A 14,919-nucleotide genomic window follows, 5' to 3' on the forward strand; every position below is an offset into this window, starting at 1 on the left:
ATTTCCGGATATTAAATTCTTCTAAATATTAAATTCTTAAATTCTTGAATATTAAAAGCATTTAACTTTGCTTTTTTATATTCTTGACTTACAACTTCTTCTTTGGATTACATAAACAAAAATTTCGTATTTTATGAACTTTAAGAAGAGTTGCGTCTGTAAAAGCTTTTCATTCTTGATAGCGATAATGTTGATAATTTTTGTTTAAGAACTACTTAACTATTTTTGTTGATATACGTTGGTAGTAGTAAAAGAAGTGGTTTACTTTTTGTGTTTATACCGCTGAGAGTTAAGTGATAATATTTTTTATTATACATGCATATGTAGGATTCAACAGAAATGCATATGCTTTTCCTTTATAATACCTACTCTCGTGCACGAACTCAATTCTAGCAGAAGAAATACAGAAAATTATCAATTCAATATCTCTATTTCAAAATTACAATTTGCAAAAATACATTCGATTGACAAAATGCTTTGCTTCATTGTTCAGTAATGACGCCGCTAATGCTGTTCTCGCTCCTGTCAGTATGGGATCGCGTAATCCCATACATACACACGCACGCACTCACGCACGCACACAAATATGTATACATATTGTGTATATACAGGGTGTAACAGAGCGATCGAACCAGGCTAATTTCTTGAAAAATATGCATTTTCTTGAAAAAATGTTTCAGACAAAAGCTTTTTTTCAAGGGAGACATAAAATGTGGTATCATTGGTTAGACCCTTGATGACGTTGTCAAGATTAGGGCAAGATCACGTTGAATTTTTTAAATGAAACGCCCTATTTTTCATTATATATTCTTGTAGCTTACTTCGAGAACTTTTTAAAACACTAAGAATAAACTCTTTTTTATTAAGTACTTTTCGAGTTATAAGGCTTGAAAGTTACAGTACCGCCGGCATTAACATTAACCTAAGGTGTACTACGTGGAGGTTGTCCGGTCGGATTACCTTCGAATTTTGGGGCATCCTGTTACATTATGCGTGTTGCTTCTACATAATATGCAGAAAATTAAAAAAATTCAATGTTGTGCAAGAGATAAGAAACTTATGAAATAAAAGACCAAATTTTGCTACAGAGTTTTATTACTGGGATAGCTACTGGATAATCGAGGGACTCTTGTTATGCGACATGCACGAAACCGTTAAAGGAATGATTGAGAATTTCCTCTCTATCGTAGAGAAATACGGTTTCGTACCGAATGGTGGCAGAGTTTATTACTTATCGCGAAGTCAACCACCCTTGTTAATACCAATGGTACGTACTACCGGACAATGTCCACGTTTCTGATATCTTTGTATCAAAACGTTTGAATCTTGTATTTATATAAAGATCCATCCTAAGGAATCTTCTCCGTATAATGTACTATCTCTCTCTCTCACTCTCTCTCTCTCTCTCTCTCTCTCTCTCTCTCTCTCTCTCTCTCTCTCTATCTCTCTCTCTCTCTCTCTCTCTCTCTCTCTCTCTTTCTTTCTCTCTCTTAGAACAATTTCTTGAAGAACTCAGAATCTGTTTTGCCTCAAACGGCACGAATATTTTTAGGTCGCAAAGTATTACGACTACACAAAGGATCGAAAATTTCTGAAGAAAAATATAGCAATCCTTGAAAAGGAGTTTGAATATTGGCGAAACGAAAAAACGGTAGATGTAACAAAGAATGGTAAAACTTATAAGATGGCGCATTATGTGGTAAACAGCCGCGGACCTCGACCAGAAAGTTACAAGTAAGAACTTTTCATAAAAGATATTTTTACAAAGATATTGTTAAGAAATTTCTTAGGTGAATATACATTGCCAAAAGGTACAACATATCAAAATTTCAGACAATTCCACCGAAACCCAATTTCCATAAGATTACGGTGGGGGTCCTTTTGCGTGAGACCTCGAAAAGTTTATGATAAAAAAAAATAATTATCGTTGCTTTCATATTTTGCTGGGTTAGATTTCCACGAAGGTCACCCTTGTATCACTCCATTTCTATTATTTATCGAACGTTAAACAAGGATGACGTGATACCTGGGGAATAGGATTTTAAAATTAATTTGAATTTAATGTTATCCGGATATTCATTTATTCGGATTATCCGTAGATTCGAATTTTTTAAGATATCCGAATCTCAATCCGAATAGTAAAACTTAAAAGTCAAATCCAAATCCGGATTGATAGCAAATTTATATCGAATTTGACTGGCCGACTTTATTTACCTCATCTCTATTTTATTGATGTTTGATATTTGATTATAAAATTAATAAGAATGTTTAAGTTTTAAAAGATTACACTACGATTCTTTATGTAATTTAAAATTTTTTCAATTTTCTGCTTTTTAGCTTAAAGAACTTTCAAAATGATCTATTTTATTTTTAATTATTTTATGTAAAGCTGAAACTTTTTTGATGTCTCGGCTATTTGATTATTAAGATAATCATTAGAGAGAACTATTTGGGAGGATATCAGAATTCATAATAGAATGCCAAATTTCTAAAAAAATTTTTTTTTCTTAAGGTTTTTTGAAAATTCGGTATTTTCTTAAAAATTCTGGAAGCCCCTCAAAGAGTTCTCTCGATTGTTCTATAAATCTATGAACTAAATCTATAATAAAAGAAATAAAGAAGTTATAAGCCTTTAAAGTTTCGGAAGTTGGCCCTCCGATACTTTAAATAATATTTTTATCGCTTTAGTCGACGAAACTCTTGTTAAAACCATAGAAACTTAGAACTTTAGAACTTTTAGGGGGGTAATCAGAATTCTGCTTATTTTTTCCAAATTAAAAAAAAAGTGGAACCAACTTCACAGAGATATCCAATTTAATGATTACAACTTTCCATTTTATAAGTTAATATTATAAATTAATAAATTTACGTAACCTAAATTAATTTTATTTTACTTAATCTTTATATGTGAATTAAAATTCAATTTTTATTATGTAAAAAGTAATTTATGTTAAAATTCATTAAATATGACGGCTTGTTTTTTTCCGGACATGGATCTAAATTCGGATCCGAATTTAGATTCGTGGATCTGAATAATTCAGATATCTGAGTTACCCGAATAATACGGCTATCGTTTTCGGATTGAAACCGATTTCGAATATCCGAATATTTAGAAGTCCTACTGAGATGTATCTGGGTGAGAATTCGAACACGTTCCTTTAATGGATCATGGACATTCGCGTCTCTTAATTTTAATCGAGAAGTGGCAAGTAACGATACCGCTGCATTTCTTCTACACAGAATTCATTACAACATTTGCATCGATTGCAGTAGAAGGTCTTTCATTTTAATTATAAAAGACTAGTACGTAAGAACGAATGTGTGCGTATTCTCATAGGGAGGATTATCAGTTGGCGCAGCAAGTGCCGGAGCAGGAACGTGGAGCGGTTTACAACGATTTGAAAGCCGCAGCAGAAAGTGGCTGGGACTTTTCCTACAGATGGTGCATACGGACTAACAAGGACGCCAATCTCAGTCTCGTCAACGTCTCCACGAGTAACATCATACCCGTCGATTTGAATGCGATATTACAGCGAAACGCGAGGATGCTTTCTCGCTTTTACGGTATCCTGGGCAACGTGAAGGTAAGTCTATTTGCTAATCCAACCTTCCACTCACAATTAAACTGCTTCTCTAACAACGTTGAGCGCAGCACAGAGTAACCTCCGTGCATATCCCTGAACAATGCTGTATTTATTGTCACATCACATATTAAAGCGCGGCATAGTAATATTGGCATTTGAAAATCAGGGCATGTGATATACTATGCCCAATCCTCATTTATTACATAGTACATATAAGCGAGTCTTGGTAAGCGAACTGCGAAGGCTTGATATGCAAGCTGATCGTAGATGTTACTTTAAACGAGATTGTCTGCAGAAATCCGAAATAAATTGCTTCGATTTTATTAGATAAATGGCGTAATACATTTTTGTCTCAAATCGCTTATTATTGATTGTGTTACATCACATTGTCCGTATGCCGTTTATATCATTTTCCCCTCTTTCTCATTTCAGAAAGATTGGCGTTACGCTCAGATTGCCTCGGAATATCAAGCTGCCATTAACAATGTGCTATGGAACGAGGATGAGGGAATCTGGCTCGATTATGACATGAAAAATAAGCAGTCTAGAAATACATTCTACCCTTCGAATCTGTCGCCTTTGTACACTATGAGTTACGATTGGAATAAGAGAAATAAATATGCATTGCGATCCATTTCTTATATCAAAAGAAACAAGATCGACTCATATTTTGGTAAGTTGAGTCTTATTTTTCGCATAGCCGATGAACTGTTTTTTATTTCTTCTATCAATATAAAACTTCAAACACACGCGCAATAACAGTTGCTGTTATTTAGATTGAAATCAATAAACTTGATTGGATGCATATATATATCTAAATATATTTAGATATCCTTCCGCGTTAGAGTTTTTTTGTCCGCGAGATTTTTAAGTCTTCGCTGAATTTCAACTTCCAATGATTATTTAATCCCGTTATCCATTTTTCTCAAAGATAACTGATTGAATAATATCAGGTATGCTCCACGAAGTTAAATAATTCGCATAATCGGTCTACGTTTAATTATTTTAGCTGTATTTAGCTCATTATTATATCTACGATTATCGTTTTTCGGATTAGAATAATAGATATATTAGGTAATCAGTAGATGAATTGATAATTATATCGATCTATACAGGGTGTCCCATTTTAATCTATCGGTCGAAATATCTCCTAAAATACGCCAGCTATAAAAAAATGTTTCAAATAAAAATGGAATGGTGTCGAGGGGGACACATTTTAGTCATATTGTTTTTTTTCTAAGTGGAGGCGCTAAAAAGATATGAAGGTCACCTCCACTTTTTTAAATGGAATTATGTAATTTTTTTTAGATAACGTGATTCCTCTAACTATTTTGCATAAAAGTATTAAGGTAGAGATACCAAAAAACCAATAATTTTCGAGATATTTTACACTTTATTTTGGTACATTTTGACACACAATGTTAAATAACTCGTAAACTGTTGACTTTTTGATTATCGTACCTTAATACTTTTGTGAACAGAATAATGAGATAAATCAAATGGTGTAAAGAAAACACATAGTTGCGTATTTAAAAAATTATCCATTTTGCATACATATTATTTTTAAAGCAACTATGTGTTTTCTTTACACCATTTGATTTATCTCATTATTCTGTTCACAAAAGTATTAAGGTACGATAATCAAAAAGTCAACAGTTTACGAGTTATTTAACATTGTGTGTCAAAATGTACCAAAATAAAGTGTAAAATATCTCGAAAATTATTGGTTTTTTGGTATCTCTACCTTAATACTTTTATGCAAAATAGTTAGAGGAATCACGTTATCTAAAAAAAATTACATAATTCCATTTAAAAAAGTGGAGGTGACCTTCATATCTTTTTAGCGCCTCCACTTAGAAAAAAAACAATATGACTAAAATGTGTCCCCCTCGACACCATTCCATTTTTATTTGAAACATTTTTTTATAGCTGGCGTATTTTAGGAGATATTTCGACCGATAGATTAAAATGGGACACCCTGTATACATATATATATACAGTTTTATATAGATAATAGTATGTATATGTCTCTCACAGTCAAAGTGTTAATTTAGTAAATATATTCACAAGCAATGAAATTTAAACTTGTACCAGTAAATGCATACATTTTCATACCTGATTTATTAAAAATATGCACAAGCAAAATTGCATTAATTTAAATAAATACCTTTGCTAACAAATATGCACACCGCACAACTTTTTTAATTAACAAATTGGTTTTTTATTCATCATGTGCACATCGATTCCTTTAATAAGAGAACGCGATCTTCGATTTTGTCAATGAGAGAATAATTGCAATAATTTCAAAAAATGCAACACACGGTTGAGATATATTTTTACGGATTTCCGAAACGTATTGTTGTAATTAATAACTAAAAATGAATACAAATAGCTTAGAGCACTCACTCTAAATAACAGTATTCGTGATTGTGATTTGTTTGAAAATATTTAAATTTGAAAGTATATTTATATATTTCCTTTTATGCGCGCGCGCGCGCGCGTGTGTGTGTAATATGATACAGCGTAAAATATTAATAATTTAAGAAAAATTTAAATATTTCTGAACATAGACTTTAAAAAATGCACTAAATTTTAATAAATGTTTATTTAACGCAAAAGTTAGTTGCGTTACAAACACTAACGTAAGAAAACGGTATTCTTGTCTGGTGACAGGTGGCACGCCGTCCTCTATAAATTATACCGGCGAACAATGGGACTTCCCAAACGCGTGGCCACCGTTGCAGTCTTTCGTGATTCTGGGTCTTCATCAAACTAAAGTAAAACAAGCGGTCGACTTGGCCAAGACACTGGCCGACAGGTGGCTCAAATCGAATTATCTCGGTTACGACGAGTATGGCAAGATGTTCGAAAAGGTAAACCTATTTTTCTCGCATTAGATCGATCCTTCATCGGCGAACCAAAAGATTAAGGGAAAACGTTTCTTGTGCTGATGTTCTATACGACTATTTACGTCAGAACTATTAAATCTTCCAAGCAGAATGGCAGATTCTGTCGATACATCAGGTCTATTTTTTCATTTCTATATTAGGTTGTCTAGAACTTTTCCTCGCTTCCGCCACATGTCAAACATATATCTATCTCATCTTAAGTTTTAAAAGCGTATGCTAGTTCAACCACAAGTAACAGATCTAGTTTGAGCTATTCGGAGAAAGTCCTTCACAAAATATACATATAAATGAATTTCCTATAAAAAAAATAATTCTTTTATAAAGAAGAAAAGAATAGATTGTTACGTAAAAATATATAAAAGTATACAAATAAACTACTTATATTTATATGTTTATGTATCTTTTAATATATTTTTAAAATTTTTTATTTATTACTCTCGTATTTCTCTCTATTGATGTAACTATAACATTTTTTTATTTTTACATTTTATTTGATTTAATATTTTTGTATTTCACGTTTATTTAATTTATAATGTATTGTATATTTCATCTTTCCATTTTTCGCAATATAAAATATGTCTCTCTAATTAATAAAATCTTCTTCCAATTCTTTTTTCCGATTAATCAATCAAATGCTTCATAACACCAAGTGGATTACGCATTCAATATATTATTTCAAAATTAATTTTACATTTATCTCTCGCAATATAAAAGTCTCTTTTATTTATTAACAATTTACTTCGTTAATATTGGCGTTTAAATATCGACACATACATATACCGATGATATTACTAGTGCAAACATTATTTAACATGACAGTGACAAAGCGCTCTTTTTTATTACTATAGAATACAGTAAACACTTGTCCCGGTGCTGTCCGTAGTATCTTCTCGTGTTTCTTTTTGATACGGAAACTCGATGAAGTATGTATTTCGGAAAAGTCTTGAATTTCGATATGAGTCGAGAGATGATCGCTCAGACGTGTTAGCAAGAGTGACCTCGCCTTGTTTCTCTTGTTATTTTGAGTACCTTGCTGCTCTACTGAAACGCGAACAGAAACAAGAGAGAGATGAAAAGCCGTCGGGAAATATTGTCCGAGGTACATACATATGCGTGCACGTGTGTTTGTAGCCCGTTCTAATCCGTCTGTTTTGTTTTGCCACCCTTCGTTTACGGAGAGCAAAATACAAGACGGTTGTGTGCGGGAATAGTACTACTAGGGGCGCGTTAGAAGATATTTTATACATTACCAATTTCTCGGGAAAAAAGGAAAACATTCTGTCGATACTCATGCATATTGAGAAGAAAGTGTCCGTAACAGCCAATATTACAATAGAATTAAAACGAGAATCTTTTTTTACTTTTTAAATTACACTCGTCGCCGTCTCTCTGCACACAGCGCGTTTCTATTTATTCTTCATTAAACTTATTTCATTATTGAATTTATTCAACCGCCAAAATCGGCTATATTGAACTATCAATGCTCGATATTATATTGTGAATAATTGTAATATTTATTGTAATGCTTTTTTTATTCTGGAATATTTAATAGTTAAATTTGATAAATATTGAGTATTTGAGAATCTTCCTTCTTTCAAATTATATTTATAAATGATTATGTTTACGTATATACAAGAATATTTAATGCTTTTTTAATCAAAAATATGTTCTTAATGTTTTAAACATATTTCAAACAATATTTAAAAAAACATGTTTAAAACATGTTTAAAATCTTATTTAAAATATTATTGAAACATCAGGTATTCATAGACCATTCTTATTTCAACTAATTTCAAGATCTTTTCGCCAACAGCAGTTCATAGTAGTATTTTCAAGGTTGAAATCTCTATTTATGAAATCTGTAATTAAAATTAGATTTTGTAAGCATAGATTTCAACTTTTAAAATGCTTTTTTATTTTTTTATTTGCAATGATTTTTTACCAAGTTATGGTGTCTTGAATATTATCCAATTTTAGCGTTCGAAAGTGTTCCCTATTTTTTGTGAGTAGTGTATGTAGATATCATTCGCCTAGAATCTGTCAAATATTTCCTTTAAAAAATATTATTTAAACATTTGTTTTAAACATATAAACATTTAAAATTTGTTCAAAACATACGTTTGGTTAAAACAGTACAGTGTTTAAAATATGTTTTAAACATTTGTTTTACGTATAAATGTTTTAAACGTAAAAATCCTGGTTATTATGGGAGCACAATGCAATTATATGTAGTATTTTTTCACGCTGAAACATTTAATAATCATATTAAGTTGCCGAAAATTGTGTTTGAACATATTTATTTACCTTTATATAATTATTGTAAATAATTATGATCTTTATTGCAATTTTTGTTTATATTAAAATATTTAATACTTCAACAATTCACTGAAAGTACAACGTTATATATAATATTACAATGTTCAAAAATGAGTATAATATAAACTGACTACATGAGTACATTTTCACAAAAAAATTTAATAACGAGCTCAAATAAAGAAAATCCAAATATACGAAACAAATTTTTTTTAGTATAAGAAAATTTCTTCCCTCTTTTCAACATTCTCGTTAATATTAATGAGCTGACTTTTTCGTATTTTATCCGTATATATTATTATACTACGATTCAGAAAATAACAATGATTAAAACATCTGGCATAGCCGCATCACTAATACAGCTGTTCAATAAAACTAGATTAATGGCGTAATTTAAGCTAGGATACAATTATACGAGTATCATTAGAGAATGATGAATGAAATTTATACTTCGGCGCTTTGTATAGGTCACATCTTGTTGATACTGATGTATCAATAACGAGCTGTCGCAGGAAATAGCTAGTCCATTTTGTCGAACAAACATGCGTAATCGATTCAATGAAAAGGTATCTTGCGCTTGCCTCATTCTGAAGATGAGAAAAGATCTTCGTACCAAAGGTACTCTCGAGATTTTACGTGTTGATATAAGAGAATTGAAATTACATTTTTCATTTGCAGAACTGATTGTTATTTGTCGAGCTTGATTTATATTATTAGTTTTTTTAAAAGAACGCGACATTTATTTATTTTTACAGTCTGATTAATTAATTTATTACTAATTGACTAATTATTTTTGAATTGCATTGAGAAAAAATGGTTACAATTATCATAACTATAACACAAGCCGATAAAAATTCAATCTTTTATTGGCTACCAAAAGTAAATAAAGTTGTTTCGCCTCCTGGCCCGAGACGAGGTCTCGATCGTTCAAATGAAGCGACGTTATAAGTGTCATTTAACTAACTAACGAAAGTTCGTCCAAGTTCTCTCGCGATCAGGAGAAATTAGATTTCCACTGCAAGATAAGTATTCCTCGACGCGAATTAACTCGCCGCCGGACGGAAACCACGGAAGTGACAATCTAGAGTACGAGTCTTGATTACTTTCGAGCGATGCGACGCGATTTGCTTTCCAAATTGAAAACACCTGATTATACAGAGTAATTAATCTTTGAATTTCAGTATAACTCATTGCATCCGGGCGAGGGTGGCGGTGGCGGCGAATATAACGTACAGGACGGCTTCGGTTGGACGAACGGCATTGTCTTCGAGTTGCTCCGCCTCTTTCCGAATGCGGAATCTTTCGATAACATCAAATACGATGGTAGCAACAGTATTGACAGATAATGTATGGACAAATCAGTAGCTAATCGATTTCACAGAACTCTGAATATTTGTTTCTTTAAAAAAAATTGATAATAAATGAGTTAAGAGAGAGAGAGAGAGAGAGAGAAATGATGTCAATCTTTATATGATGTTAATTTTTTAAAATTAAATTCTTATACATAAAGAACTATTCTGCTGAAGTATTTAAAAATTTAGGTAGATGCAGATCTAAAAATAATTTTTTGTGGGATTATTAAAATAATTATGGAGGAGTATATAATTATGTAGGAGAGAAACTCAAGCATGATGAACAATGTTGTATACAATTTTGATATTCTAGCATTCAACTGGAACGTTTTACATAATTATTTTAATAGTCAGAGATACAAAATTATTTTTAGATCTCTCTGGTGAAAATTTTTTTCAAACCTTTCTGTATAATTTTTCATATTTTTAATCTGAATTCAGAGTTTTCAGAACATCAGAATAATTTTATAACTTTTTAGAAAATTTCGCTGGTTTTTTATACAAATTGAAATACTTTTCAAAAAGTGTCGAGAAACATTTTATATCTATAGAATTTTTCAATATATGTATGAATTCTGAAATATTCTATAAAATTTTTAAGACTTCTTATTCTCTATAAATATCTGACAAAATCTTATAAAATTTAAAACCGTTTAAGGCATTGTTTCAAAAATTATACTATTAAAAATATTTTGGAATTCGCATATATAAAAGTTCTAAAATGTAAAATCTCTTACTTATCTGAAATCTGTTCCAATTCATACAAAAATTTTGAGAAAAATTTTCATTAGAACCATTATATATTTAAATTTTAACTTTAATAAAATTCCGTGTAATCTTTAAAATTAGAAATCTCGATCAGAGCACATTTTCCTTATATTATTAATATAGCATTCCTTTTATTATAGACATTTTTATTACAATCTTATGTCGCAGAATTTTTATTTCTTTCAAAATTGTCTGCTTTTTCCACAGCAATGTTAGAAATGCGTTATTTGTTTTTTTATTTGCGAATATTTAACAAAGCTATTATAAATTTTTGAGCAGTAAAATTAATCTATAGAAATCACAGTTTCTTATAAATCAAAATTTAATGTTGACTTACGTAAAAGCAATTACTATAAACAATTGGTTTAAATTACATTGTTAAAATTTTATTTTATGACAAACAATTATATATATCATAAAAGTTATCTATAATAATATACATATATAAGAATGTAGCGGAATTTAGATACTAAGTACTTATTTGTTAAACATTTAATGATGAGTATAGACAGCGTGGAGAAGCTTCTTATAGTGAATCTAGTCTACAAGGAAAACTAGGGCAGCAAAGATATCAACTGTACCCTTATCTCATTGTCAGAGTACTCTCGTGCTTTAAGTTACGTAAGTCCGCAATAAAAGACTCAGTCAGATCGAAACAAAAAGGTTATAACTTTATTTTGTTTTTTAATTTTCTCTCTGTGGATTACATAAAAGTGAAACACGAAGATGTATGTTGAATTTATTACTACATACCATACATAATAATTTAGGAGTATCCCGTTTGCCTACAATTGATTACCCACAGCACCATTTGTCTACATCACATTTGCCGACAGTTCGTTTGTGCACAAAAATGATTGCCTACAACTCAATTGAACTATTGTGCACAAATAAAAATTTCAGAGACGAAATTACATTTGCCTATACAGATCGATTGCTCATAAGCTTTTACTCCCAAGTATAAAATTAAGAAACGAAGGCATGTTTACATATCGGACATTATAAAAATGAAGGTACGTTTATACACACATATTACTGCCTACAGATTAATTGTTTATAAGCAATATTCTCTGTTTTAAAATGAAATTCTTTACTTTAAAAACAAATAGGCAATAATATGTATGTACAAACATACCTTCGTTTTTACTTTTATTTTTTAATTTTGTATTTATATGCAAAAGAGTGCTTGTAAGCAATCGATCTATAGGCAATGATATGTATTATAACTATTATAAGCAAATGTGACTTCGTCTCTGAAATTTTTATTTATGTGCAAAAATGCTTATCGATAGTCTGTAGGTAATAATAATATGTAAAATTGTATATGTTATTTGCGATTAATGTTACGTATGAGTGTCCATAATGCATTTTTTTTGGTTGAGCTGTACGTTTCGCTAATTCTCTGTATTGTAGTAAAATAAGTAACTTGTGAGCTGCTATTATATCGCACATTAATGTAACGTAGATGTAACAAATTGTTGAATAAATGTTGATAACGCATACGTGCAATGTGATTTCATTGTATGGATATATTTACTTAATTTCTTCTTATGGCATCTTTAGGATTTTTTTGTCATTATATTTAACCTATCTGATTACACTAAATAAATAAAAAAAGTTGAATATGATAAGTAAGTATACTCATTCATAAAAAAATATATAGGCCATTGAAACAATACAGACGTGTCGATCTCTCTCCATTTGTGTAACATCTAAAATAATGTCGTAAGTACGACTTTGGTAACTGTCTCTTAATGTTCTATAGTAAGTTTTCTAAAAACAGACAAGAGAAAATAATAATAAAGGAAGTAAAAGAAAATAAGGGTCGAGTTCCAAAAGAGCGAACTCTCCGATTTTATTGTTGATTGGTATACTATTGTATTTTGGTGTGCAGATTACGAATATAATTATGAAAATTACCAACAAGGTTATTTTGACGATCATTTACCGCGAAGCGACTTTCTATTTTCTCCCTTATCAATAAGAGGCGCACGACTTTCCATACGAAGCGAATCTCACCCCATCTCCTCCCCTGCCTAAGAATATTTACTTTTCACGCAGAAGGGAAATAATTACCAATTTCTAGTGTTAATAACTTCTTAACGGATAACGAGTGACGGCTAAAACCTGTTAGAGATCATGACCTTGATAACATATATGTTATGGCTTGAATTACAAAGGTAAACAAATTCTATTTACAGCTTTCAAAAGAAGAATTTTTATCTTTAATTTGCTTTTTCATTGAGAGTTATATGATTTTTTTAAACGAATTATTTCATATTACAAATAAACAAAATCGTTTTTTGCTTCAGTATTGTATAATTCGGTGAAGAAAAATCGCACAACATTCAAGTATGCAAATTAAAGGTAAAGATTAACGCTTTTGAAAGATTAAACGATGAAATTTTTTGGTGATTTTTAATTCATGCCAGGGAACTTAGCAAAGTTTTAGGTGATCTTCAAATTTTTTCTAAAAAAAATTGTCGATTGTTGAACTGCCGTAACGTTGTAAAAAAAAAAATCGATCAAGTGGTCAAGCAGCCCGCTTTATATCTTTGCTATATGCACTTGGCGTCGCGACGTTGCCGCGTCGCTTGATTTATCCGTCACAATGATTACGTATATATATAATGACAATCGACAAGACTTTATTACATTATTAACCGGAATTTGGGATTATCGCCAGTAAAAGAATTTAGTTAAAGCTTTTAGACATATGAATAGAACGAAGTAACCCTTTATATGTAATATATATTTTTGTAAATTTTATATTTTTCAATCTATTCGTATGTTTACAATTTTATATATTTTAATTTTACCGGACCAATTATTTATACATTTGTATAACATTGATAATGACCCGATTGGTGTCGAAACGTCTGTTTTCATATAATAATTTTTATTTTGATATTTTTCTTTGTTTATAAGAGAGATTTATCTTTATTTTTAAATTAAATGATATTGTTTTTAGCTCGTAGCTCTTCTCTCTAATTTATTTTGAATTTTATTTTTACTAAGCTATATATTATTTTTTTTTGTACTTTGTATTCATATGTTTTTTCAGAGAACATATATCTACTACAACCTCGTCTGTGTTTTTATGCTTTTTGTGCATATTCGCAGTATTACTGTTTATGAATGATGTAAGTGGACGCAGCCATGCAATTTCTAGACGGCCGTCTTTGTCGCGTTGGCTAAAAGCTAAAGCATAAGCACGCCGCTCGATGAAATTTTAAGCGCAAAATATACAAAAAAGGGATTACTTTGGGCAGCTGTAATCGCGTGGGAAATCGAAGGCTGTCGCTGAATAGCTTTTCCGACACAACTGTCAAGTCGTTTCACACAAATGACATTTTTAATTTCCTTTCGAAGACTCTCGGCCGGATATCTGGTTTTTCGCTGTACTTATTGTAACGGCCTACGTCACCAACGCTCGAACCATGCGCAGTCATTTCATAGATTAAAGCTACGTAAAATTTAATAAGCCCTTCGCAAGAGATTAGCTTCATTCCCTCGTCTCTTTTTTACACAGAATACCCATTAACGTGAAAATCCGATCTTGACTCCCTTTACTTCCTCATTCTTGCCGTAAATATCGGAGAAAAATGTAACGATAAATTATACGGAAAAAATCACACCTTGTTTATTCGGTAAAATATTATTTATAAAACAAAACTATCGTAACATTTTGATAAAATAATCTCTTGGCGAGGTAATCCTCTTCAGACTGAAAGAGTTTATCATTTCTTCCATTTTTCACCGTTATCGTAACCCAGCTTGAACAAATCCTTCAAAACGACGTTGAACGTTACGGTAACAGTTCCCTCGACTCTCATGCGTGTGACTGTAAATATTACAAAGTATTGTAGATGCAACTTGAAAAGAAAGGCATTATAGTCCTGCTAATAACAATTTTCCTTACGTTATTTTATACTGTGGCTAAAAATGTTTATGCTGTTAGTCTATATATATATATATATATATATATATATA

At 30.9% G+C, this 14,919-nt stretch overlaps 1 protein-coding gene across 1 annotated transcript in view; it reads left to right on the forward strand.

Annotated features, from left to right (window-relative positions):
* LOC108779312 (trehalase) overlaps window positions 1–10,206 on the forward strand; it is a 30,819-nt gene extending 20,613 nt beyond the window's left edge. Inside the window, exons 4-9 of the mRNA XM_018546703.1 lie at window positions 1,089–1,267; window positions 1,553–1,734; window positions 3,338–3,584; window positions 4,017–4,257; window positions 6,258–6,457; window positions 9,988–10,206. Coding sequence (XP_018402205.1) covers window positions 1,089–1,267; window positions 1,553–1,734; window positions 3,338–3,584; window positions 4,017–4,257; window positions 6,258–6,457; window positions 9,988–10,152 — 1,214 coding nt within the window. The 3' untranslated portion in view covers window positions 10,153–10,206. The remainder of the gene's footprint in view (window positions 1–1,088; window positions 1,268–1,552; window positions 1,735–3,337; window positions 3,585–4,016; window positions 4,258–6,257; window positions 6,458–9,987) is intronic.
* Window positions 10,207–14,919: the final 4,713 nt, after the last annotated feature.

The sequence above is a fragment of the Cyphomyrmex costatus genome, unplaced genomic scaffold (genome assembly GCF_001594065.2).
Source record: "Cyphomyrmex costatus isolate MS0001 unplaced genomic scaffold, Ccosl1.0 scaffold58, whole genome shotgun sequence".
Taxonomy (NCBI): Eukaryota; Metazoa; Arthropoda; class Insecta; order Hymenoptera; family Formicidae; genus Cyphomyrmex; species Cyphomyrmex costatus.